This window comes from Rissa tridactyla, chromosome 10 (genome assembly GCF_028500815.1).
Source record: "Rissa tridactyla isolate bRisTri1 chromosome 10, bRisTri1.patW.cur.20221130, whole genome shotgun sequence".
In the NCBI taxonomy this organism is placed as follows: domain Eukaryota; kingdom Metazoa; phylum Chordata; class Aves; order Charadriiformes; family Laridae; genus Rissa; species Rissa tridactyla.
The window spans coordinates 375,333-402,930 of NC_071475.1; the positions used below are offsets into that span (position 1 = coordinate 375,333).

Sequence of the window (27,598 nt, forward strand, 5' to 3'; positions counted from 1 at the left end):
TCAGAGTGTCCTAAACCTGATGGCTCAGCGTCCTGACAAAATATCTGACCACCTAGACACAGCACACAAAGCTACCCATAAGCCACAGGCAGCATTAATTGTATTATCTCCTACTATTTGTAAGCTCTTCCTGGGCGTAGGCCACTGGCTCACAGATGGATTTTTGATGGTTTCTTTATCTTCTTATTTCATTGAAGGATTTTTATGTACGCTGTGAAATGTCAGTGCATTTGAGCACTATCACAGAATTATTGCCTCCCACGCTCGTTAAAAGTTGATACATTCATTCAAAAAAAAAGTTAGCAGTGAACCGTATCTACACAAAGGCACTGCATACCAACAGCAGTTGGGTAGAGCGCACGGTGCTGTGGCTCAGCTCTGTTGTGTTAACAGGGCCCAGCCCAATTGCATTCTATTGTGTTGGTACCCCAACCTGCCCAGACAATGTGCCAGGGAAGGATCACTCCTGCTTCTCGCACACTTCCTCTGAGATTTTGCCTGCAGGGCACTTTCAAGCAGATTAACAATTCTAAGGAGACTTTGATCTGATCAGTTTGGTAATTTTCATGGTCACTAACGCTGCTACGATAACTAAAACCTACTCAATTAGGCAATATTGGCAGATGCATGCTACGTTGCACTGCATTAGCTTAACAGGTGACCAGCTGTCTGTAACATTTTAATTAATGTTTACCAGTACAAAGCATGAGCAGTTAGGCTGAGTGCTATTGATTTCTTTCTGTGTTAAATGATAAAAAAGGGGAAAAAACCACCAAACCATAATCTGCTCACCTTTTCTCAGCTGCTCTGCTGCAGCCAGAGCCTCATGCAGAGTGACTCCTGCTCCGATCACAGTCACTTGGTCATCCTTACTCTTCAGAACCACCTGCAAGGAAATGTTTCCATGTATTTTTAACCATAAATCTTATTGATATTTCTAATATTTCTGGTGATTTTCTTAAAAAGATCGAATCTTTGGCATTGGAATGCTTTAGAGGGAAAGGGGGAACCTTGCATATTTTTTCTGATTGTATTTATCTGGGCAATATTTACCTTTGCCTGTCCAATATGGAAGTCCTCATTGTTGTTGTAAATGACAGGATTTTCAGGACGACTAGTTCTTATGAAACAAATGCCCTGTTTCCGAAGTAAACATGTTATAAGTTAAAAAAACCAGAAAGGCATTTACATTTTAGTTTGTAGAGCCTATGCAAAAAATACAGCAAAACAACTTTTTCTGTTTGTCTGGTTTTCACCCTTCTATGTTACTTCTGGTTCTGCCAAGTACACTTTTCTATGCTCCCCCGCCTGCCCAATTCCCATTAGTCCTTTTTCAATAGCTGGTTGTTTCAGATCTTGCAATACAGTTAACCTCTTCTTAGAGTGTGCTGATAACTTAGAATTTCCTTTCTGATTCCAAGACCTTTATTTTTATTTCCCTTTTGTTCTCTTGTGGAAATGGAGAATCCTACTCCAGTTAATTAGAACCGTAGAACTGTGACATATGTGTGAATTTTACTCTAGCGACTTCAAAGCAAAGAAGAAATGCTCATCTGGAAGCAAGGAAAAATGCTTTCCATCAGTTAATGTTCAGGTGCCCTTCCAAAAGAAGTAACAACCAGTAGTTAAATCTCATCTCTCCCTCACACTACCTTAACACCCCTTTCCCTTACCAACCCCCCCAATCTTTTTTTCACAAATCGCTTATATTTGTTACACAGCAAATTTGCACACTCCTTCACTTAAGAGTTGTACTAGCAAGACTGAAGTTTTTCAGATTATTTGCTCCTTTCTCAAGGTAAATTCCTATGACAGCCAAAAGTACCACCAATCAAAAAAATTATCTGACCCAATGCTACCAATGACACTTGACCATTATTATGTCAAATCAGCCGAAGGTCAGAGAGATCAGAAACTCTGTCACAGCCACACAGGAAGTCTTAGTCGTCTTTAGCCACAGTGCAATTTAACTGCAACCCATCATTGGCAACAGAGGAGCAGAAGATGACCAGTGAGACTGTCAACTAGCTTCAGCACCAGCTCTCAGTATCTCCAAAACCAGACTGTCTTAGATCACTAGAGGACGTGACTCCTGAGCTTTCACGTGCAGGCAGTTGATGATCAAAATCCTCTAGATAAATTTAACTTTCCATATTCAGCTTCAATTTTGACCCCAGAGACATCATACTAGGAGTGAACTTTCTGTAAATTTGCTAAAGACCAACAAGAGAGTTACACTTGCCCTTATTTCTGAGCCAATTTAGACTTAAGCTGCAATCGCTGTGTAATCATTTACATCTCCCCAAATCTGGCCCATAGCATTCCAGAGTGTTCATTCTGCACTAGCCTGGACAGAATACCTGCAACCTTTCCATGCAAAGAAAACATTCCCCTGCCATGCTGGAGCCTTTGAAAGCATTTATGTGGGTAGAGACATGCAAGAAACATGCCAGAAGCAGTGAAAGAAGTAAAAAAATAAACAAATCATTCTCTGGCTCAGAAATACTGTGATGCAAACCTTGGTGTTGGCAGCTATTTCTACCGCTTTTTCAGTGGCTACAGCATCGCTAGGGTAAAACACAGTGGCATTGGGGACAGCCCGGAACATGGACAGATCCTCCAGTCCCATCTGAGACGGCCCATCCTCACCTAAAAGAATTAAATCAGGGTTAAAAAAGAGTAAATGCACACTTTGACAATCACTCAATATAGCAGTGAGGTTCAATGTAAACCAGGAAAAAAAAAAAGGTATAAAATCAGGCACACACAGGACATGCAAGTCTACCTGCTTGAGAAAAGAATCATCTTCTCCTTAAACTTGGAACCATCTAAACAGTAAATACAGATAGAAAGAGACTAAAAAGAAAGAGAACTGGGGTTAAAGAGAAAAAACAGAAAATAAAATACAACAATAAAACAACAGAAATGGAAGACAACCAAAACAGGAAAGGTACTGATATAGAAAGGGGGTCCCAAGATACGTGAGCATGTACTGAATACATGTACTGAGGCTGCACAAGCAAAATCTGTACTTGTCAATAGCGTTCCTCCAGATTTAAACTGCTGGAAATGTGAAAGGAGAATTGCATGTCTTCCATCAGAAATGGAGAGTGCACTTGGTACAACCACTCTCAAATTCTTAGCCTCACTTCAAGATTAAATGAAGGGTATGTATTTTTCAGTAGTCTAAAAAGTCTTTAAAAGAGTAATAGGGCATCCGCATTGTTAAATTAACAACTCAAGCACCTTACGGCATAAACTGGAGATCTATAAGAAAGAATCGTTAGCCAGAACATGTGCTGGATACCATGATTTTCCACCGTTAAAGAAACAACCACCACAACACCCCCCGCCCCCAGTGACCTTATGTAACGGTGCTTTGGGAATGGCACTCTTCCAACCTAACCATGCAAAGAGTTTGGAACCCGGTCATGTCCCAGCCTGCAGAGCAGAAGCAGGGCAAGACGCCTTCCCACATGCACTCTCTACCTGTTACTCAAGAAGGACGAGTTCACGAGGAAGGAGTGTATTTTCATAAGAGCAGCACAAAACTCTGAAGAACTTTAAACATGTTAAAGAAATCAATCATTGAACTCTGCCACCATACATTACTAATAAAGTAAGCATGAATGAGGAAGAAGAGAGCACCTCAGCTTTCGGTCATGACATGAAAAAAATTCTCAACATCACAGTTTCTAAATCCGTATGCACTCTGACTGAATAAGTGGGACCTTGGTGGGCATTTTCCTTTCCTAAAATGCACCCGCACAATGTATACACAGAAGAAAAGTGAAATTATGAAGAACAAAATTAACAGGTACCTGAATCAGAATCTTACCCAAGTTAAAGAGAGTACTCATGCTTGTCCTACGTTTGCTAACATGGTGCCAATAAGTTGCATTCCCAGGTCATACTAGTAATTTACAGACTAGCGCTAAACTGAGTTCGGCCATATCTTTACGAAATCCTGATTTATGGGGTTTTAGAGTAACACAGTAACACAGAAGAGAGTAATTTACAATTACATCTGCAAAACCTATATTTATAGTTTAATAAAAAAGCGTGAGTGCTTAATATGAACAGTATCAACTGTCTAGAATACAAAATTTGTTGTCTAAACAACTGATATTTCTATTTTTGACACATGTACACTATGATTTCATTCCCAATATGTTCAGTTTGGAAAATACAGATTTTTCCATTATTCTCTTATGACCTTGAAAACATATTTTATGTTTCATTAGACGTTTTGGTCAATCAGCAACTATTCGTCTAGGAGTGAACTTAGTACAAGTTCAGAAGGTCACTGTGATAATTATTTCTTATGAATTTAATGGGTCAAATTTCAATGCAGCAAAAGCCCAGGTCTACCTAGAACTGCATATGTAAAACTTCAATTTTCACCACAGATCCACTTTGGATTCTGAATCCCGTGCAGGTCCACAGTTCTAATAGAAAGTACCCTTAATTCATACCCTTCCATTTAAAATTGAATTTTCTAACTGATAAAGGATTTATCTGAATTACTTTCTTTTACAACTTGGTTGCAAAACTTTGGGTTCAAATTCTTTTTTGAAAATCAGAGTTGAGACCTGAATCAGATTTGTAACTCAAACAACTTTATAAATCTAAATATGCACTTCACAATCACAGCTCCCAGCAGAACATTTCAAGTGCTGAAAATTGAAACTTGCAAGTGTAGTTCTAGGAGACAATTCAGGTAACCCAAAGGAGTTCTATCTTCTTAAATGAGCAAAGACCAAAGCTAATTGGCTTTTGCACCAACACCCTTTGCTGCTTGCTAAAAGGCTTAAACGGGACTACGATGAGTTGGGAGGACTGATTTTAAAAAGAAAGAGGCTTGTAATAGAATCCCTCCCTTAATGACATACACAAGCCATAATCTGATATAACTCTACTTACAGCCTCCACTACTAAAGCATACTCTGTACTGCTGCAAGTTAAGCTTGAGGTTCTGGATGAGACTAAACACGTTTATGAAGCATCTTTAAATCTTTACCAATATTACAAGTCAATAACTATTTTGCTTTAAACAAAAAAACTCAACCCTCCTCTAAACCATACTGCTAGCCAAAACTATTAAATCAACTGAAATACTGATGTATGCAGAGAGCCTTAATTTACTACCCACCAGCTCTCCCTCTCCTTCTTTTCCCCTGTAAATACCTAGTGGTTTTTCAAGCATGAATGTCTACCGGTATTTTTCTTCTTGGTACGCAAGTCTGCTCGTGTTTTCATGGGTGATGTCTATGCATTTCATTAAAAAAACAAAACTCCCTTCCTGCCTCAAACCAAAATTCAAACACCAATATGATCTGACATGTACCAAACAGTTATGATGGGAAGCAAAGACCACAGAAGGTATTGCCAATTTCCTGAATTACATAAGAGCTTCACAGTTCCCGTTTCATTAGTACTTTGGGGTTTTTTTTCAATCAACACATCAACCGCTCCAGTAGTAAGAAATACTGACATAAGTTGAAGCAATTATTTCAAATCTGTGATCTTCAAAGGCATAATAAAACAAAAATATTTACGCCTTGTAAAGTGGTTTTGAGATTGGCAGACAAGAGCATCTCTGCAAGAATAAGTATCATTAGTTTCTCATTTTAGGAACTGGGAGACAAAGCTACACGACTAACCTCATCACAGAGGCGGCCAACCACAAAGATGGAAAGGAATCTAAGCTACTCACTTTCAATCCAATCCCTTTATATCACTCTATAGTTGTACAGTAGAAAAACTTGTAGGGAAAAGTCCGATCTTTATCAGGCCAAACCGATAACTTACCAATAGAAACACCACAGTGCGACCCACAGAGATTGATGTTACTCTCGGAGATGGCAGCCATACGGATCTGGTCAAATGCCCGTGTGAAGAAGGTAGCAAAGGTGCTGGCAAAAGCAACAGTTCTGTCACGAGTGGCACAACCAACTGCAACGCTCACCTGAAAAGAGGGAGATTTTACAGGAACAGTGAATTTATCGATTGCCTCCAAGAGATCATCTGTGGAACTTCCTACTGTAAACTTTGGCAAGAAGCTCTCAATGCAGATTAAAAATCTGTCAAATCCTGGTCTTAATTTTTGTCCTTTCCAAAAAAAGAAAGGAGGCAACTCACTCTTTCAGTATCTATCCTCCAGCATCTCCTCTGCTCCTTGCCTCAACAGCTAGCTGTTATCGTTGATCCTTACTGGCGGCTTCTTTTCATCTGCTCCAAGCAGCCATTCACAGAGTTTTAAGACTTATCCCCCCCTCTTTCTTTTCCTGGATCAAAGGCTTACACTCAGTCCAAAAGACATGGTTCTATTATCTCCAGAAGACAAAAGTTATCATTACTAAGTGAGAATGGATTTACCTGTGTTATTTGGACTGATATTTACTAAAAGGGCCTTTCTTCAGCAAGATGGAAATTAGAACAAGGTCCTTAAATTGTTTATTGCTACAAATACCCCATACATTTATTTCACGCAGAAATTAGTCTGCTCATCATGGCAAATTTCTCCTAAGCTGATGTAAATCCAAAATGCCTCACTCAAGCTTATGAAAGTGCCCTAGTATAAAATTTGCAAGAGACAGTCCATCATTATAAATCATTAAAGACAACAACAAATTCCTGCCTAAATTTGTGTCTTTAATTTCATTTGCTTCAGTGAACCCATACAGGTGGCAACTGAAGACTCAGTCAAACAGATGAGTTATCAAATTATTTTAGTCCTTTCTGTACAACTGTCATCAGGCTAAATTTATTAACTGTTTCTCTGTCCTCATCTTTATAGACCAGTCTAGCGTAGAACTCATTGTCATGTTGTGACATCCCATTTCCTGTGATAAAAAAACCACAACCAAACCTAAAAAGTCTTTTCAGAGTTAAATCACACTGTGGAAAGTATTGCTGTTGTTTACATGTTGCCATCTCCTTCTGTTCTGATGAAATGCTGACAAAATGACCACAAAAATAAAAAAAGAGGGAGTTTACGAAAGAATGATTAAAAGCATTCCTGTTGTATTATATTTGTAAGCTTTTGCCATAGCCTAGATTTTCCCTAAGAAGTGAGCAAGTCAAAGTAAATATCCATGAATACATGTAAGAAGTAAATATTAAAACCCCACTCTATGAAGACTCAGACTGAATGGTCTCAGATCCTGCTGTGTAATACCAGTATTTCATAAAACCAAGAGACCAGTTACCATGTTCTGTTCAGCAATGTAGCATTCAATGTAGCGACTGGGATGTTCTTTCTTAAAAAGCTCTGAGAAGGTGGAGTTCTTTGTATCTCCGTCCAAAGCAATCACTCGATCATTAGCATGGCCCAGTTTTGCAAGCGCAACGCCGTAAGCTTTGCGGGTAGCCCACTAGGAAAAGAAAAATAAGCAGTACTGTTAGAACTTTCTGTTTCTAGAAGTGGGGTTGTTCTTTTTTCATTTTTTTGTTTTCTGTGAGTGCATGCACATACAACTAAAAAAGTCTAAACCAAAACTCAACCAAAAAGATTTACATGTATCAAAAGTACATATGAGAACAGTGACACATAGAAGAGTAAGCAAAAAAAGAAAAATACAGTGAAGCATCAGGACACATATGTGTGCTGAAATCAGCAACTCCCTACCAATCCGGCTAGGAAACTTTGAAAATTTTGTTTTTCAATCATGGAAATTCACTGAACCTCATGGAGTTCCTTTAATTTTAAATACACATAAAATAGTTCGGATAATTGATAATGATCATGAAATGAAGAAAAGTGATTTGAATCTTTATATTTTAATATATCCTTTCAATACTCAGTGAGCTGAATGTCTGTGTCACACCACAGAGGTAGGTGTTTACCAGGATAGTCAAAATAGGAGAGAAGAGATGGGTAGTTGAAATCATGGCAAGAGACAACACAAAACCTCCTGCCACCCATTAATCAGTCTAACACTTGGAAGATACCTGACAAACTGTGAAAAAGGAAGGGAGTACCTTTTCTCCCACTTTGTAAGTTGGTGGAGATGGCATCTTAATGTTTCTAATATTTACTATAGGTGCATCTTCTTCTGGGAGGGCTGGAGAAAGCTTTTTCTTATTTTGAATTTTGTCATCTATTTCCATAATGACTTGTTCAGCCATGTTCTTTGGCAGGGGCTTTCCATGCCAGCTTTCCTTATCTTCAACGCCTATGCATTTAAAATTACATTACAAATAAGAAAAATATAAAAACTATTTAAGTTTTTAGCTGCAGATTTTACACAGATAAAAGTGCAGTGGAGTATGACAGTTTAGTATAGTCTTCCAAGGAAGAACTTCCTTAGTATTCCAACTGTAACAAATTTCAATAGTATTCAATTGCATTAAGACAGACATGTTGAAATACGTAAGAGAAATAGTCAAATTCCATATATTCCAAATTAGGGATGGAATTACAGCATCTTCTACTGAAATTGGTTTTAAATTGGCACCTAAAAAGACCTGGTCCATAAGTGAGACAAGAAGTAAACAGTAAATCAGTGTGAACAGTTAACATGAAATTTCAACAGCTAGGTCTAAATAAACAAACTCAGCTAAAATTCAAACAACAGTTAACCAAGCTGTCTAATTCAAACAAGACCTGAAGTTTTACAGCTTTATTTTAATAGCTTCTGATGACTCTTATCTTTGTGCACCCAGCACCAACAGCGAAACCACCTCTCTGGCTGATACTCTGCTTTTTACTGAGTAAGTGACTAAGAATAATGAATGGGTTTTGCTCACTCAATGAAAAGGAATGAAGATATTAACTCCTGTTATTAATATTTACCTGGTCAGAAAAAAAACCTCAGAGTGCTGCTAAAAGCTGTAGCTGAACGGAATCATGGCAACCCCTGAAACACTGAATATGCGTTTACTCCTTTCTATGGCTACAATGCTCAGTGGCTAGCACACATCTCACTTTCAAGAACCAAAATCATTTTCTTGAGAAGTATAAAGAGTTTGAAAGACTTTCTGCATGCTGCTGCTCAGATGTGTAGGTACAATGACATTTAGGTAAGTTTCACACCATGTGAAAACTACAAAAGGATCTTAGAGGCACTATGAACTCCAAAATTTAAACCTATGAAATAATTTCTATGGACTACTGTATCCTGTACCTCAATGAATAACACATCAGATCATATGAAATAACCTGTAGTATGACCAGGTAGCTTATCTACCATGTCTCATGCAGCTTTGTCAAAACTGTAAATGCAGAATCCTGCCTCATTTTCTATACATTTATACTGCCTGGCTGGTAACACACAGACCCAGTTGTCTGCGGCGCAGGGGGCAGAGAGTTTCTGTGAAGGGAGCTTCTACTCCCTTCTCTGTCTCACGGTAGTCTCTGTTATTCTAGGGATCAAGAGCAAGCGAAGACGGTTGCCCTTTTGCTAATGCAATTTTCAAGACCAAGTTACATGGTCCAATGTTCCCTCCTGCTCCCAGCCACCTTCCAGACTAGAGAAGACCTTCTCAAGAGTAAGAACTCAAGTACAGCTGACAGCAGAGGAAATCCTACTCCGCAACTGGGGATCTGTATAAGCCCAGTCAACATGGAAGCGCACCTGGCTGGATAATGTGAAGAACTGAGAGCCACATCTTTGCCTGCTTCCAATGAAGCATCAATCTAATGTCCTCCATAAGAAAAGGTAAAAGAAAAAAAACAATAGCATGAAATTCTGAGTTTTCAGATTGTATGGTAGTATGATCAAGTCAAAAAGGTGACAGGATACCAACTTTTTTCTAATAAAATGTTAAACTACTGTATTTTTTAATGATTGCAACTTTATTGCAGCATTACGTACGTATTATTATATACACATGTATAAGTAAAGTAATAGATGTTTTATTACCTGATATGCCTTTGCCTTTATAAGTCTTTGCAATGATAGCCGTTGGCTGATGTTTGGCCTGGCCAAAGGCTTTGCAAAGTTCCTCCACACTGTGTCCATCAACGATGATAGCATGCCAGCTAAGAACACAAACAGATCAACTGTTTCTAAAGGGCTTTAGCATGTGACACTCTCCGGTAGTTAGCAATAACAATAACAAATACTAACTTCATTCCAGTGCAGTGTCTTTTTAAGAGACCCAAAATATGCCAGAAGCATGAACTAGCATTCGAGATCATGAGATATCATAGTCCCTTTTTTATAACGCAAAGTGAAACACAGGGGGATTAACAGCTACTAGCAAAATTCACAGCCCACAGATAAGTAAGCTATCCTAGATTTCTTCAGACATAATAGTCATTTTTAATCACAAAAGCAAATCAAACATGTTGAAATCAATTTAAAAACTGACAATGAAAGTTGATTAAAATAATAAAAATGCGCCATCATAATTTGTATGGCTGCTATTGCATCTGAGAGGTTTTTATCATGGATTTTTGCATCTACATAGAAATAATACATTTCTAAACCAAATGAAAGCCAATACACAAAGAATTATCTTAAGAGTAATGGTTTCTATGCCCTTTTTTCTGATCTACTTGCTATGACAGTACATTTGGTTACACAAACAGTTACAAAATCTGTACTTAATGTGATAAAACCCACTTTAAGACCCTCTAACAAATTTATGTGAGTTAGCAGTCCTTTTATTTTTCCCCTAAACAAAAAATTATGCCACTTCTAATATTCCTGCTGTATAAATAAAGATGACCAATATCAGGCATTATGAAAGACCATCCTTCTTGGTGATGGTATTCTTTAGAGCTGAGAGCTCATCTGAAAAATTCTGAAAAGCAAATAAAACACGTAGCTTCAAATGGGAGACTACTCTGAACTTCTTCCAATCACATACCCAAAGGCTTCACAGCGTTTCTGGTAAATTTCAACATGATGCTGCAGAGGAGCAGGGTCACTTTGTCCAAGCCGGTTAACATCAAATATAGCAACGAGATTATCAAGCTTGTAAAACCCAGCAAAGGCCATTGCCTCCCAAACAGAGCCTTCAGATAACTCTCCATCTCCAAGCAGACAATACACTCGATAGCTAGAAGAAGAAATTAAAAAAAAATAATTGTTTGGTGTGTAAGCACAATTAAATCAAAAGCAAAGCCCCTCTAACAATTCATAGTGAGAATTCACCGCTTTTGCTATCACCAACTCAACTCCTATTGCTCAATGCATTCACCTCAGATAACCTTACATAACCTTAGGCAAATTAAATAAAAACACTTTTGAGCTGTTACACATGAAAAAAAAAAAGATGAGAAATACTGTACTCCTTTTCAAACCTTTGTCTCAAGAAAATCAGGTCTTAAGCCTCCTATTGCAAGGCTTGAATGAACGGGCCCATTGAACACTGTCACTGTGACTCAGCAAGATCACCAACGACGCACGAAAGGCTACTGGCTGCTTCCTCATTCTTACCATATACTCTCTGGAAGGACAACAAATAATTTAGTTTCAGGAAACTATAAATTGAGGAGAAACTCAACTACGGATTAAAGTCTGTTGCATAACTAAATTCAGAATTCAGAATAACCAGCACGGTATGACTTTGTAGACTACTTCTCCAAACACTGAAGCTTTTTATTTACGTAAAACTCAACTAGCAGAAGTACTGCCTAATCTCTGTAGGATCCACAGCTGTATTTTTCTTTTATTACCACTCTCTTTTTTTGGATGACAAAGCTTTATAAATATTTATTACCTATTAAAATTAAAAGAAGAGTAGTAAATTAGCCTCCAAATATATGATTTTAAAACAAAATAATCAAGAGGGCTGTTAGCATTTTGTTTTTTACTAGACATTAAGCTATAACAGACTTTTGATCTGAATCCCACCTGCCTTCAGCTAAATCTGAACTCCTTCCACATAAGCTGCTCCCCAGTACTGTATGCAAGACCACCTTTTTCTTCTGTCATGTAAGCACTGGTTAGATTTTTTCCACACATAGCATCTGCTAAACTCAATTAAAATCAGCAAGTCATCTTTCACAGAAATGATTTCAAGCTAGTGAAGTGTAGGGCACATTAACTGGGCAGCCTATCCTCGAATGTACTAGAACTGTCACATAAAATATATCAACTCCATCAGTCTATTTTCCTCCTCATACAGATTTGCCTTTAGACATCTACTTTTCTTGTCCACAAAACAAATGGCAGAAGCGGTCATTTTGGTCTCTATGGAGTCGAGTGCCTTTCTGATAACATTTTGAAGCCCTACTTTATGATTCAATGCTGCTGTTATTGACCATAACAGCTCCTTATCTAGATACATGTTCTCCATTATTTGTCATCTGACTTTGAACAGGCGCATCTCTACTTTGTGTCTTCCTTCTAAGGGGACACACACCAGTCTCAAAATGGCTATCAATTACTCTCTGGAAGTTAGAGGCTGCTCTAACAATTTACTGTCTTCTCTGTTCAAGAACATCGCCTTGCAATGCTGTCAGGTTACAAAAAGCACACGCATATGCACTATTCTTGCTAATTTTTAAATCCTTGGTAGTTTCACTGGTAATGGCTTTATAATTATCAGGCTAGTAATCTATCATTTAAAACCTGAAATTGAAATTAGATTTGGGAACAGAGAATAAAGGAAGGGGTGGTTTTTTTCCTGATTGAGACAAGAATATAATTTCTTTCACAAATATTCCCATTGAATGTCTACAATCATGAAATACAAAGATGGAATTACCTGGCTCTGTCAAAGAATTTGCCAGTGTATGCCATTCCACATGCTGCACCAAGACCCTGACCAAGGGATCCAGTAGCCACATCAGTGAATGCTTGTTTCTGATAACAAAAAGACAACAATTATTTTACAATGTCCTGGTTTGAGAAACAGAAGAACTAAATTCCAGTGCTAGGAGATGGTTCAACATAGATCAAAATTCAGCTTCTCAGCCACAACAATATAGTGCAGGTCCCTCCAAATCTTGCCCTGTTCCCTTTCTTTCCCTGCAATGCATGTACCTTGATGATCAGCGTCACAAGCCAACTAGGCCTCTGAGATGGAACAGTACCTGTGGCCCAGGAATTTCTCAGCTATGCCTTGGATGACAAAAGTTAAGAACTGATGATTTTGTGTAAAAAAAGAACCATTCGGAACAACTGGCTGGGAACGGAAAGACCAATGAGGTGACCAAACTGGATATAAACTCTTGAAATACCTCAAAGCTTCATAAAGGATGAGACTGGAACCATACTGGAACTTTATGTAAACATTTTTACATTTTTAAAATGTAAAATATTACCATAGAATCATAGAATCGTTAGGGTTGGAAGGGACCTTAAAGATCATCTAGTTCCAACCCCCCAGCCATGGGCAGAGACACCTCCCACTAGATCAGGTTGCTCAGAGCCCTGTCCAGCCTGGCCTTAAAAACTTCCAGGGATGGGGCTTCCACCACCTCTCTGACATACAGGACTATAGGGGAACTTTACTACAACAATAAAGGTAATTTTTGCGTGCTCATTCAAATGCAGGCACTGATTCAGTCGAGAAGCCATAAATACCATCATCCTTCTTATAAGTCTTTATCTTTCCTGTAATGTAGCTGGCAACCAAGAATTTCTGCAAAATACACGTGCTTCTTGCTTTACAGAAAACACCGTCTTTTATCAAAGGTTATGAGCACTCACTGGTACTGGGTGTCCTTCTAAGACAGAATCAATTTTCCTCAAGTTCAGTAATTCTGCTTCTTGTAGAAAGCCAGCCTCTGCCCAAACAGAATATAAAATTGGTGCTGCATGACCCTAGAGAGAGAAACATAAATTTTAAGTATAGCACAAGTTTCACAATATCCTAGTATACAGGCAAAATTCTACAAAGCTGACAAACCCTGGAATCAGGTTCTTATGTCCACTAAAAAGGGATCAAGTTACAAAACACTTTTACAATGCAACTTTCACACTGATGCTTGTTTCCAAGTCCCCCATGCCCCTGCTTAGAGCACTCCAGGTAGCTGACTACAGACACTTAAGACAGAAAGAATGCAGCACTCTCGAGGGCTATTTAGGATGTCCTCGAGAAAATCGATGTAGAAGAGTAAGAAGGTCTCTCTCAGACATGCAGGTCCAATTCCAAACAGTAATTTTGGTATCCAAATAAAAACCCCCTGATTAATTTGCTTAGGTACCAGTTTCAAGAACAGACTACTGTTCGCTAAACCAGTAAGCAGATGGATGAGCAAGTGTTATCCCAATAGAACTTCTTCAACACATATGCATTCAAGGTAAGATGCAGTGCGTGACAACAGGCAAAATTTTAAGCTTTATACACTCAGATCCCTGCGATCAGGTCCAACTGGACAACTGCAGAACAGTAGTCATCTTCCACCCATGGAGTCACTAGGAGTCAAAAAAGCATGCAGAGGTTTGAAGCCATTTAGCAACTCCGCACAGAAACCCTGATTAGTTAGAGACGCAAAGCAACTGTGAAGAAGCGACTCTGTCTTATTACTTTACCACCTCAGCATTAGCTAGTCGCTGCTCATCCAATTACTTATTTCGGAATGGCAATCAGTAGTGGCAACAGTTATAGCCAATGCAAGAATATACACCATCAGCTCTGCAGCACTACTGTAAGCCACCACGTGTGGAGTACTTCATTTGCCATTTTTTACATCATCATGTTTTCTGAAGGCCCCTCAACTGCCTTTACATCGTATGATCAAAACGTCACTGTGATTTGCAAGGGCACAATGCGAAAAGGGATAGAAATGCTAATGGCCAGTCCAGATTGTGGTTTTCTGAACCACAGTGGCTTCAGAAGAAGTACTGACTTTAATATCGTACTAGCACAGTAGGAATGCAAGCTACCCACTAGCCTACCATAACTATTTCATATAACGCTCCCTGAAAAGCTGACAGTAATTAGTGCACATTGTGATGTGACTGCAGGCATAACAGCATGGCTGCATTTAACAACTAGGGCACAAAAGCTAGCTGCGACTTACTTGTTAGAAAATTGGTTATGCCAAAATACAACAGACGTTAATATGTCTTGATAGATTTTATAGACAATATAATAACATTTATTATTTAATATTAGAACAACTTAACATAGTGAAGTTAAGACTTATCAAGACACATTATATAGACACTTTTTAATTATTTTTGAATTATGCTACAACTTAACTCAACCAGCTTTTATTTGTCTTTCTGCAATAGACAAATTCCAAGCTCTCAAATATTTCCAGACTTCTGTGTAGATGCAAGGGTAAGTAAGAGTAAGTCAAGGAAGACAAGTCAATTTAATTTACAAGACAGTTCTTTACTAGCAGACTGCAACAGTATAGCACAACAGTTATGATTTTACCTTGGAAAGAACAAACCGGTCGTTGCTGGCGTTTCTGGGATCTTGCACTTTGTACCTCATGGTATGGAAAAACAGCACAGACATAATCTCTGCTGCACTGCAACATGATGTAGGGTGGCTACAAGTCAAGACAGACCCAAGATTACCACTTCTCATTATTGATTGCTCAGGACAGTATCTTTAAAACATCAGTTTACCAGTCTCCTACTCCTCAATATTAAAATACACAGCCTTAAGTGTTTTTGATAACCCATCTCATCTACCATTATCCCAATTAGTTGTACTTTGAGACAAAGGGAGCCTTCTTATCTAGTTAGAGTGGATGTTAAAAGATAGACCCTGGTGACAGCTCCAGGACACATCTTTTAGAGCTCGCTGTTGTTCTTCGTGCCAAGGAACACCACCCTAATCAGTGACTGTGACACACAGGAAGCAGTATGACCCTGTGCCTGAAATCACACTCTACTGATTTATCTGACCACAGAAATTCACACTGATGCAGAGGAAGCAAAGACACGTTTCCACAGTACTTTAACTATTCACTAAATTAAAAGTGTGGCCATCATGACTTGTTCAGGCCGCGTTGCATAGGCAGGGATTGGTAACGCAGGATTAATTTTTGCAGAAAGTTCTGCAACATTTAGAGCTATATAATCTGAATACAATTTTTAAAATACATTTATTTTTACTGTTAGAATTGACAGAACTAGAATTCTGATTTCTCAAGGGGACATTGAGTAATACAATTCTTGCATTTCATCTTATACTGAAACTGGACACAGAAATTCACTGTCTCCAGTAAACACCCAGATACACATTGTAAAACACTAATTTCCTTAATCTTTGACTAAGAGAGGAACAAAAATTTTCTACATTTACACCTCTATCGGTTTGAAATATTGAAGCAGTTGGTGTATCAAACATTTATAAGTATCTGGGATAGTTCCTCTCAGTGGACTATCTGGGACGACTTTTGCAACCTATTTCAACAGTAGCACAAGTTAATACTTCAACTATAACTTGCCTTAGAAATACACAGGCCCATTTCAGAAGCCACTATGCCATATTCCATAGTTATGTACAAGAAAATACAAAGTTACCTGAAAAGGGTTACTTCCAAGTGGCAAATATTGAGTTATTCCCATACAAGGAATATATTTCATTTGAAGTGTAATAGAGGGGCACACAATTACTTTTATTTATCTGTATTAATGTAATTTTAATCATGATCATTTTAGTTCTTATGCACCTTGAAGGAATGGCAGTACTTGACCGCTTGAGTGTATCAGCCTTGGCTTTTCAGTAAAGCTTAAAAAGTGTAAGAAAGCTCTTTAAAAACCTTTATGGAGTGCGGAAAGTAGCATTTTTCAGATTTTACTGGTGTAAATAGGATCATTCTTTACATCAGTGGTTGCTACTGAAGCACAGGAAAGTGAATGATGAAGAGTAAGAAGGTCACAGCTGCAGAAATCCGCACCAGCTTTGAAGATAACCTGCAGTGTCATCTCAGTTTCTCTTCTACCAATGTTTATTTTTCATCTCTAAAACAATACTCTTAAAATATTTGACCCTACTGTAAAACAGGACAAACTTACTATGAAAGTGTCACATTTCGTTTCCCGCAGGTACATTTACCATGCATGTTAGGATTAGACAACACTTTCACTAGAACTTTAATCAGAATATTCTCTTCTGGTAGTAATAAACCTTCCCTCCCAACATCCCGGTGCTGAAATAAGAGAAGAACATGCAGAACACTAGCAAAATATGAATTACGGTTAGTGTCCATCCCTTAGTAAGTACTCACACACAGGGAACCAGAAGAATTAGCTTTAAACCATGGTTCAAACATATTAGTAAATATTTATGTATTTGAGTTAATCTATAAGCCTTACATGCTTGTTTAAAGCTTTCATTCCTTTAATTTTATTAACTTTATACTTAACCATACTTCTATGAACTCCTGGTCTTGGTAAAAAAAGTTTTAAACAACCTAAAATGGTAGCATGTGGAAATAAAAAAAAAGGTAGAAAATTTTAATAAATTACCTGAAAATTGAAAAAAAAGAATCTTGTTAAAACTACAGGTTAATTAAATTACTTGCTACTAACAGAAGTCACCCCAAATTTAACTACATATCGGATCTCAGAAATCATTCTAAAATCAACTACACAATTTTCTTTAAATAGAGCTCAACTACAGCTACTGGTCTTCTATTAACTCATACTTTTCTAATAAGTTCTCTAAGGAGAGTTTATAAGTTAAATAAGTTTAACTCTAAGGAGTTAAAAGAACTCCTCATTAAGGAGTGCATTTGGAGTACTTGTACAAGCGGAGAAAAAACCCACAGCAAGTCATCGCCACTATTCTCACACAGTCTTCCGCATTTTGTTCCTGACCGATGAACAACCTAGAACTTTGCGGCGGCGGTCTGATTAACACGCTCCTCTGCCAGATGGCTTCCACTGAAGAACTGCCTTAAACTTTGAAAAATAGCCCGTTAGCAGGAAACCAAACTAAAGTACATTGGAACTCTGAAATCCTGGATCCATGTGACTCAAGAGTAGAATAATTACTCCAACGTAGTTTTGTGGTTTTTTGGGGTTTTTTTTATTACTCTACATCAATTTATATTAGTTCCATCTACATATTTCAAATAAAAAGAACAGTGGTGGAATGATAAAATGGCATACTGAGTGAAAGAGAAAAGCTAAAAAAATGAAAGAAAAGAGTTTGCAACAAGTGATCATACCATGTTATGAAACTGAACCGCCTCTTAAAGAGACTCTTGCAACTTCCACTTTAAGAATTCAACCATCTAATAATTCTAGGAAGTTATGCACTGTTTAAAAACTGCAGAAATTTATCATTAGCTACAAAAGAGACTCTACCAGTTTTGATTAAAGTGTCTGCACCACTTATCTAAAAGAAAAACTTCTTCCACACCCAAAAGCAATTATGTTCAATCCTTACAACTAACTTAATCAAATTTTTTCACCACCAAAGGCATTTTAAGCACAAATTTTTTTTTCAGTTCACTGAATTTCTCCACTACAGCTGGTAAAGTACTCAAAGTTATATGTTTGAGCATCTTTGGGATCAGATTACCTGACCTTTTAGCTCTTGTCCAGACAAAGACTGCACTTCCTTTAACCAAAGTTAGTGCAAGTAAAGACTGCAAAAATTGGTGTATCAGTTCTACCACAGAACCACTTGTTCTGTTGCAATATATGCCACAGTTTACAGAAACTACTTCCTTCAAAGAAGTAGGCAGGTCCTGTTTCGTTTGAAGTGCTTTTATTGCAAGTATTTCCTTCAGTTTTACAAACTACACCTTCAACAAACATAAATTTCCTTAACAAGGTCATTTTTTTTTATTAACTGTAACCTTCTATTTAAATTTAACTTGCATTCAAACATCTTCCTATATTCTTAGCGTGTACCAGCAATTTAAGCAAACCTTACTGTCTCACTCAGGTTTTAGAAAACACATTCATAACGTATAGCTGTTTTAGAAACGTATGTGATTTGCCTCACACTGCAACAGGCTCTGAACGTCTTTTTCTTTTAGGCATGTTACTACACCATCATCTTGGCAACCAAACCTTATTAATTAAGAAAATATATGACTTGTCAACAGAATCTTCCCTCCAGAGCCCATCTTTCATAATCTGCTCATTATCAGGTTGTATAATAACTTCAGACTCTACACAACTCTAGCGCTTATTCTTAAGCCACTGTGATTAATGAACTGCCTTTGTGCAAGAAGTAGTCACTATTGTAGCATACATGAACCAGGAAAAAAAACTTGAGTAAAACTACTTTTACTGTTTCTTCATCACTGTGGGGAAAACTGTTCTACTATTGAATTTCATGGACTGCATGCAAAGCTGTAGAGAAGAGAAGCAAAGGCTGTAGCAAGATCTTTATTCTTTAACAGCACATCAGACAAAACGGAGAAATAATTTTATCTGTAAATACCATACATCTCTGTGGCTTGCTTAAAACACACACTAGAAGCTCAAGACTGAAGCCCAAGCTCTACGAAGTCAATTTAGCACAATTTTTCTTACCTACTATTTCACACAGGCTTCTGTAATACTGCCTGTACACCGCAGCTTTGAAACAAATCAAGAATTAGAGGAGTGATGATTGTTGGGTACCCTGCATTTCTCTCTTCAGACTGGACCAAACAAGCTACGGCTTTGTAAAAACCCACTCCCCTGGCTAGCTGAGAGGTTCCCAGTATCCCAACGCTCCATTTTACAGGTCGAACCAAAGCTGCATTTTCATTTGCTGTACGCAAAAGGAACGAGTAAAGTTCAGTTTCTGTATGCTTTGAGGAACAGCCATGTGAGGTAGCCCATGCCAGGCACAGGGTGGAAAGTGTAAGGCAATTCAAAGAAGCAGCTTTAAAACATCCTGCACACCGCCTTTCTCCACACAAACCTCAGCATCCAAAGGATCCCTTCAAACTTTATTTATTTTTTTTTTTAAAACGCTACAGCCAGTTTCAATGAGGTCCAAAGGAGGAAATTGCAACAAGATAGGATATTAAAAAAAAAAGAAAAAAGGCCAGCACTTCTATGTGGAAGCACTCAAATGTATTATTCAAGCAGAAAAAAATGGCTTTAATTTTACATGAGTAAAAGTAGATTGTTTGCAGTGATTTTTTTTCATAGGTAAAGCACGATCAAAGGAAGGATAACCCTGGAATCTGCACACATCAGAGCCTACACTAAATCCTGTCCAGAGGCCTGAATAAACTGCCCATTTGAGACCGCGGGCATTTCACAGATAATCCCGCTTGGGCTCACTTGAAATTCTGTGCAGAATTAGTTCCAACTGACGGGCACGAAATGAAAAAGAAACCGCTCGCGCCTCAGGCATAAATTCTTTGGTTTTCAGTCCTGCATCAACTTAGCATTCCCGGCCTCTCCCCGCAGTCACAACACCCCCCGGCCCCGGAGACCGAAGGTGGCCCGCGGCGGGGCGGCTGTCGCCCCCGGGGCCGGGCCGGGCCTGGTGGCCTTTGGCGGCGGGAGCCCCACACCTCGCCCGCGGCCGCCATTTCCCAAGGTAGCACCTCCACACCAGCCGGCTTCGCCCGAAGCCCCCGACATGCCAAAGGGATCCTGGGGGGGGCGGTACAAGGGATATGGCCGCGACCCCCCGGTGCCGTCCCTCCCCATCCCCGCCTCAGCCCGCCGGCGGGAGGCACCGGCGGGCCCCCGGCGTCCCCGCTCGCTCGGCGTTCGGCAGAGAGCGAGGGATGTGAGGGGAGAGGGATCTGCCCTCGGGAGACACCGGTGTGTCCCCGGGCAGCGGGTAACGGGCTGAGGGAGCGCGGGGCCGCCCCTCCCCGCCGCTGAACGGATGGAGGAGCCGAGATGCGGGAGCACGGCTCGCCGCAGGGCAGCCCGCCCGCCTCACTCACCCGGAGCCGGCCGCGGTCGTGGCCTTGATGGAGCTGATGCGGAGCCGGTTGGCCGCGTCCTTCAGGGCTTGCAGGGTCTGCTGGTCGGGCTTGTGGTAATCCTCCATGGGGGCGAAGCGGGAGGGCCGCGGCGGCAGCGGGGCTCGGGCGGTGGTGGCACCTGGGGCTGGGCCGGCGGCGCTCCGCGAGGGCTGTGGGCAGCGCGCCTCAGCCGGGCCGTGCGCTGAGGGAGGATAGAGAGAGGGAGAGAGAGCGGGCGGGCGGGCGGCCGCCCCGCCTCCCGCCTGTGCCGGGCCCGGCCGCGCACACCGCCTTCCGCAGGAGGGGAGGGGCGGGGCGGGCGGGGCCGCCGGCTCCCCCTGCCGGCGCCAGGAGGCTGCTGTGGGCGCCATTTCCCTCCCTCGCCGGGGAGTCGGGGGCGGCGCGGCGGCCCCTCACAGAGCCGTGGGCGGTAAGTGGGGGCGGCCCTGAGGGCGGGGTGGGGCTGGAGCCCGCCGGGCTGAGAGGAAGGGGCTGGTAAGCGGCGTTTTTCCACCGTTTTTTTGCGCTGTTCGATAACTATTTCAGTGGGTTCCCACGTCAGGCCTGTTCCTGTCAGAAGCAGTAACAGAATTACCCGATCTGGCTTCCTGTCAAGAAGTAATTCATATTCCTATAATATACACTTAAAAATTTTACAAATACAGGGACTTTTGCATAAAAGGTTGTCTTCACCAGCCATCAATCAGGAAATACATTTTTGTCTAGCAATTCTGAACACTATGACATTAAAGCTAACAGAGTGAACCGGGCAAGTTAAATATTTCGTATTTGTTCTAGAAAGCTCGAGTAGCACTAGAAGTCACAATCTGAAAAAAAGGAGTTTAAACAGATGTCAACAGAAACAAAAAAAAAATAAAAATCAAACACTTCACATCTTGCTCATGAAACCTGGTATTCCTTTACTGCACTCTCCATGTATTTTGGTGTTCTGTCCCCTAGTAGTTTGTCTGGGAAGCTGTATTATAGGATTTAAAAATACTAATATATTTTTAAAATCTGTTTTAAACATCAACTGGTACATCTCGTAAACTAGTGCTATCATCATCTGAATGCGTACCATCTAACAGTAAAAAACCCCTACACCTTTACCTTCAAGAGTCTGAAGATTTTGGATTTCAGAAACAAAGGAAGCCACCTGTATTTACAAAGTATCCATGCTCACTTGTCAAATTGCAGCTAGAAAGTAACACGTGAAACTCTTAGCAAGGTAAGATAAAAAACTTTCTTCCACAAATTAACCACTTTGTTGGAAGAAATAAAAGCAGGCACCATTCCTTTATCTTAACTGTTTTATTAAACTGGTCTATCAGTTGTCTTTTCAAATATCCTTTTAATAAAGGACCTCAGAAGAGAAACTAGGCTGGACACAGGCTATATGCCAGGAAAAAGGAAAAAACAAACAACCAAACTCGACAGTAGCAAAGGGCAGAGTTCATTTTAGGGAGCGCTATACAAAGGTTAGTTGCTGCAACTGCCATTTGCTCTGTACTCTACTTTAAAATAATTAGGTAGACCAAGTACTTTATTTTCTTTTTTTGCAGAAGCAAAAGCAGTTACCCAAATCTTTTCATTTCAGTAATACACTTTGAAGCGATAGAGAGAATAAAATTGGGATACGGAAGAGCCTGATGAGAATCACATAAGCCTTGGTTTAAACTTAGGAACTCTGAAGACATGGCCTATAATGCCAAGAGCTTCCACTGGCAGACCAATGCCCCCCTTAGAGCAGAAAGCCAAGAACTGAAGTTGTTAATGCACTTTGAGGGTCATTGTGCAGATCTGTTCCTGTCTCATGGTACAGAAAGACACATCGTATACCCTGTAACATGCTATGTCTAAATGGCTACTTGGAAATTAAATAATACTGTGTAGTTGAAATTAGGTAGTTGTGTAGAAAATAATAGCAAGGAGGTCCTGCCTGAGGAAACGGAAAAGGACTGTCAGACATGGTGGAGACAAGCAACAGCCATTCTTAGTAGCACTTTCTCCACAATATTCCTGTTTAAATCCACTTTAGTTCAACAATACATGGACTTCTTTTGTCCTCCTGGAGCTACAATACCCAAAGGAATACGGTCAGTAGGGGGACTATGGAAGGTCTCAGGAGTTGCAGTAGCACGTACAAGAGAATTACTGATTTAGGGCTCCTCCTTTTCAGATTTTCAACTATAAAACCTACCTTAACTATTGGAGTAACAGTAAGTTCAAACCTTAAGTTCCCCATAAAAGATCCTTAACTGAATCTTATACTTGCTATATACTAGCAAATATCTTGCTAGGAATCTGGCTGTGCCATAGCCTCAAATTGGCCTAAAATCAGTCTAATCTTGATGAGTGAGGGTTACCGACCTCTCCAAGCAAGTTACACAACTTTTTCTCTTCTCCTTTGTCCTTCCTTGCATCTTTTCCACTACCTCTTAACCCTTTTCAAGGCATCACCACACTTGATTCTGTCTGCCGCCGTATGGTCAGAAGGTAAGTAGCTTGAGCCAGAATTACAGTCCTGGATCAAGTCTGCTGATCATCCTTGCTTACTGTGCTTTGGCTTGCCCTGCAGAGCAGTCTCAGAGCTCATTAACTGGATTCCTTTCAAATAAAGATGAAACAGAAGATTCAGTCTGAGAACGCAGCTAATACCCCCCAGCCATTAATGAGCATTCTGTCCAACAGGACAGACAAGAGCTAGTCTGGAGCAGAACTCAAAAAACACACATAGTGTGGATGTTGAGTCTCCAGCACAGTCTCATGTGCTCTATAGACCTGCTATACTGGAATCTCCTACCTGCTAATACAGACGAAGCTACAGAACCAAGTTGTTAGCACAGCAGCATTTATTAGCATGAGCTCTGCTCCATGCTTGCTAATGAAGAGCAGTTGTTAAAATATTGGCTGTGCTAGGCAGTGGATAGCATTTTTTCTATCACACCTGCAGTATAAACACTGTTCTTTAGGCAGATATTGACAGCTGGCTCAACCATCATCTCAGTGACACGGATAACTTCATGTCAGTTAAGCAAGGTTAGACAGGACAACTTGGTCTACCCTAATCTGCAGTTTAGAAGAGGTGCATGAAATCAATTCAATGAGACTAAGCATAAGTGAAATAATGGGAATGATGCCGAACTCCACAGCATTCAGTGTTGACTGAAGATACATTAAGAAAACATAGCTGTACACCCTTCCAGTTTCGGCTGCAGAAAGCATGTTTCTGAAACTTCCAAAAACCACGTTTGCATCAGGAAACAAAAAGCTTATTTTAGAGATATGGGTGCTTCATCCTTCTGGATGGCTAGTAGTATCTATAAACACAGTAGAAAAACTTCATAATGGAAGCAGGCACCATGAAAACAGACAAACCAGTAATTTCTATACTATGTTTTTGCTTGTCATAGATTAATTTACTCCATATTTTATGTAAATACAGTGTGATTAAGATGTAAGCATTGACAGGCTGTTACTGTTTCTCTCTGCATACATCATTAGTAGTGACAAAGTGAGATAACACTCAACTAAAATGAAATTTGGTCACTCCCTGCTCCTTAGTCAGTGTCCTTCATTTTCCCTCCAATTCAGTAGATGATAGCCTCAATTTTGCTTTTATTGGTCCAGGCTGATTTCATTCTTTGGCTGAAGAGTAAGGTCTGTGATCAAGTCTCTGTGATTATAGTGAAGATGCACTCCTGACTCTTCATTGTAAGGATGGGTCCCTAACAAACTGTCTCCCAAGTGTACTGCAGCAACAGCAATCTTATCAACTGCCTTCTCAGGCTGGACATATGGTGCTTTCTTTTTTCCCTCCTGTAAGAAAATAAGGGGGATGATCCAGTTAAGACCAGTATTACTATGGCTCATAACTTACTTTGTTTCCTTCGTTGTTATCTGGAGGGTAGAAAGACTTTAAGATAGACTTAGTTTAGGTAATGTCATTGGGAGATTACTGCCCACAACTTACCCTCCTTTCCCTGAATCCTCATGCTGCATCACTGAGTGCTTATTTATGGTATTATGTTGTTAAAACAGCAGCTCAAGCATACACAGGATGAAATTCCACCTTGTGTCAGTGCCTCCGCTTTGATCTACTGAAGTGGCATGTTATTTCTGCAACTTGGACGAAGTGTAATGGACCGTAAAGCAATAGCTAAAGTCACGGTATACATCGTGTACAACAGTCAACATTTCTTCCACATTCTTGGCGTTTGCCTCTGGAACCACATACAGTATGATTAAAACATGATGCAAATGAATGCACAAACAGTCTTGCTTCAGTATATACAATCATATCTCATTAGCTTCAGTATTAACTACTAGACTAGATGGCTTCTTAAATACATACACAGGACAATTGGATTTTTCCATCCCCTCCTCCACACATTGCACAGTCAGGGCATTATGTGCAGTAGAAGCATGGAAGCTGAGCTATGGCTGTCATTTGCTGAGATACTGCAAAAATGCCTTGCTGACATAAGTAGATGCAACGTTGTTTACCAGATCAGGAGCTGCCTGCACTCAGCACTGCTGAAATCCAGCCAGTGAGCTACTATGGGGCTATATGCCCAATTTTGCCTTAAAAACTGTTGTTGAAAGAGATTCCAAAAATCAAATCTAGTAAGAACGCTGAGTGGTTAGGTAGGTCAGCACCTACAAAATACAAACAATAGCAAGAAAAGAAAACAAGTACAGGCATGGGAGGAGACCAACGGGCTTGCAGTTGCAGTTGAAGCACTGTACAGACTCCAAACTACTGCAATCTGCCGACCACTGCTGGCACGGATTGTAACCTTGCAGTCCTGAACATCTCTGTATAGTGTACAGGGGCTCATTTCATTTGCAGGGTACCTCAAAAAAGACAAGTTATGAGCTGGAATTCCAATCATTGCAGTCTGGTGTATGGAAATGTGGTACATTCTTACACCAAATCTGGTGCCACAGCTTTTCCAGAGATTCAGTCCCTACTGTCATATCTTACTCAAAACAAATTCTGTTCTTTTGTCAGTGATAGCAAGTGATTTTAGTTAAGCACAAGTGCACACAAGTAAACACCCTGTGAAAAGAATATTCAGCAGGCTGTGAAATAATGATCAGCTCTGCAGTTCCAATTGGAGCATGAAAAACACTTTAAACATCCTTTAGTTTCCATGGAACAGCAGTTGTCTCTGCTACGCAGGCTACAGACAGCTATAACCAGCAACCTGGAAAATGAAAGGTTCTCATGCCACACCTGATCCAGAAATATCCAGACAGGGAAATGAATTCACCTTTGAAGTCCATAAGAGCAAGAAAGAGACACATACATACAGAATATATTCGTTGTTCAACTCAACTGTAACCTTCTCCTCAAATACAGCTGACAAAGTAATCCGCCAAAGGAAAAATGTTTATGGAAAGCTTCATAACAGACCAGACCAATTTTGAGCTATGGGCAGCCAAATGCTGGATAAAAACAGTTTTAAAGTCATAGTAATTTTTATATTGCCTCTAAACAAAATGTAATCTAGTAAAAAGAGTGGAAAACAGACCAAAATTTGCACAGTTCCCAAAATCTTATGGCAATTTTATGACAGATGAAAAATCATTCAGGTTAAGCCAAATAAGTTGAGACAGGTTTTATAGAGACTTGTTTATCCCTATCTAGCATGTAGTCTATCAGAGAGAAAACAAATCATTGCATGTCTCACATAGTCAAAGGAATTCGCTGTGACTGGTTTTGCTAATTGCTCTGCTATTTGAGGATATTTAGGGAAGTATTTCTGCTATCAATGCAACAAAATTACAATATTTTAATTGACATTTGTAATGCTAATACAGCAATACATGTGGGTATTTGGATTAGTTTCATGTAACCAATTGCTAATATTATTAATAATATTATTTACAATTTTTTTGTAAATTTACAAACTGATTCTTCACTTGTTGAAATTTTATCTGTTAACATAAATATAAGATACTTATGTAGTAGGAGTTTTAAGTATTTGCTTGCATCTATACTTGAAAGATCTATTGAATACATAAATGTTCCACAGTCACTTCATCACATTTGCTTTCCCTATTTGGTTCTTAATAATCCAGCTTCCATAACACTTACTTTTCAAACAAGCTGGGAAGTTATTAGTCACTTTAGATCCTGTTTAAATTAATATCTATATTCAAATAACTGAATTTGATAAAATCAAAAGAGTAAAGTTATCATCAATAACATGCTAAGAGAAATGTCTCAAACAGCAATGCTTTCATAGGTTACGTAAATTTAGAAAGAAGGTAGGAGACACAGCTATAATGACCAAATAAAGCAGGATTTATTTGTGCTGTAATACGTGTGGAAAGAAAGAAACCAAAGTTTCCTTCAGCTTGTTCACTGCAACACGACAGGCTTTGACTATTCTTGCCCTTTGAAAGAACAGCTGCATTAGAAGCCCTTCAAGAAGGGAACTGTTCAAGAATGGATGAGATGGATTTATGCCAAAGCATTCTCTAATTATGCAGGCCATTATGCATCACCAGCACATCCCTCCACATGTGCAAAAATACAGTGACTTCAGTTATACAATTGAACAGATTGTTCAGCTAGTCTTCAGTAATAACATTATTCAGCTGCTAACGAAATTAAAGTAAAAAAAAAGCACCCTCCAATTTCTGTGCAACTAAGCTTCAAGAATTGCAAGACATAATAATATGTACTGCATGGGAACAGGTACAGGTGTAGTAGTAAGATCAGGCTGTCTTTTTTATCTAAAATGGAGCTACATCATGGGCCCACGCTCAGTCACTATGTAGCATGCAATCTACATCACTTTCACATACATCTTTCATTTTAGCAGTTTCCTTCAGACATCT

General features: G+C 39.6%; 1 protein-coding gene across 2 annotated transcripts in view; it reads right to left on the minus strand.

Annotated features, from left to right (window-relative positions):
- TKT (transketolase) overlaps positions 1 to 20,990 on the minus strand; it is a 28,745-nt gene extending 7,755 nt beyond the window's left edge. For both annotated transcript variants that reach the window (XM_054216780.1, XM_054216779.1), the window contains exons 1-12: positions 20,726 to 20,990; positions 15,289 to 15,406; positions 13,611 to 13,724; positions 12,664 to 12,761; positions 10,819 to 11,010; positions 9,867 to 9,985; positions 7,984 to 8,177; positions 7,212 to 7,376; positions 5,812 to 5,968; positions 2,519 to 2,649; positions 1,054 to 1,137; positions 793 to 886 (exon numbers count right to left, since the gene is read on the minus strand). In XM_054216780.1, the coding sequence (XP_054072755.1) occupies positions 793 to 886; positions 1,054 to 1,137; positions 2,519 to 2,649; positions 5,812 to 5,968; positions 7,212 to 7,376; positions 7,984 to 8,177; positions 9,867 to 9,985; positions 10,819 to 11,010; positions 12,664 to 12,761; positions 13,611 to 13,724; positions 15,289 to 15,406; positions 20,726 to 20,832 (1,573 nt within the window). In that variant the 5' untranslated portion in view covers positions 20,833 to 20,990. The remainder of the gene's footprint in view (positions 1 to 792; positions 887 to 1,053; positions 1,138 to 2,518; positions 2,650 to 5,811; positions 5,969 to 7,211; positions 7,377 to 7,983; positions 8,178 to 9,866; positions 9,986 to 10,818; positions 11,011 to 12,663; positions 12,762 to 13,610; positions 13,725 to 15,288; positions 15,407 to 20,725) is intronic.
- Positions 20,991 to 27,598: the final 6,608 nt, after the last annotated feature.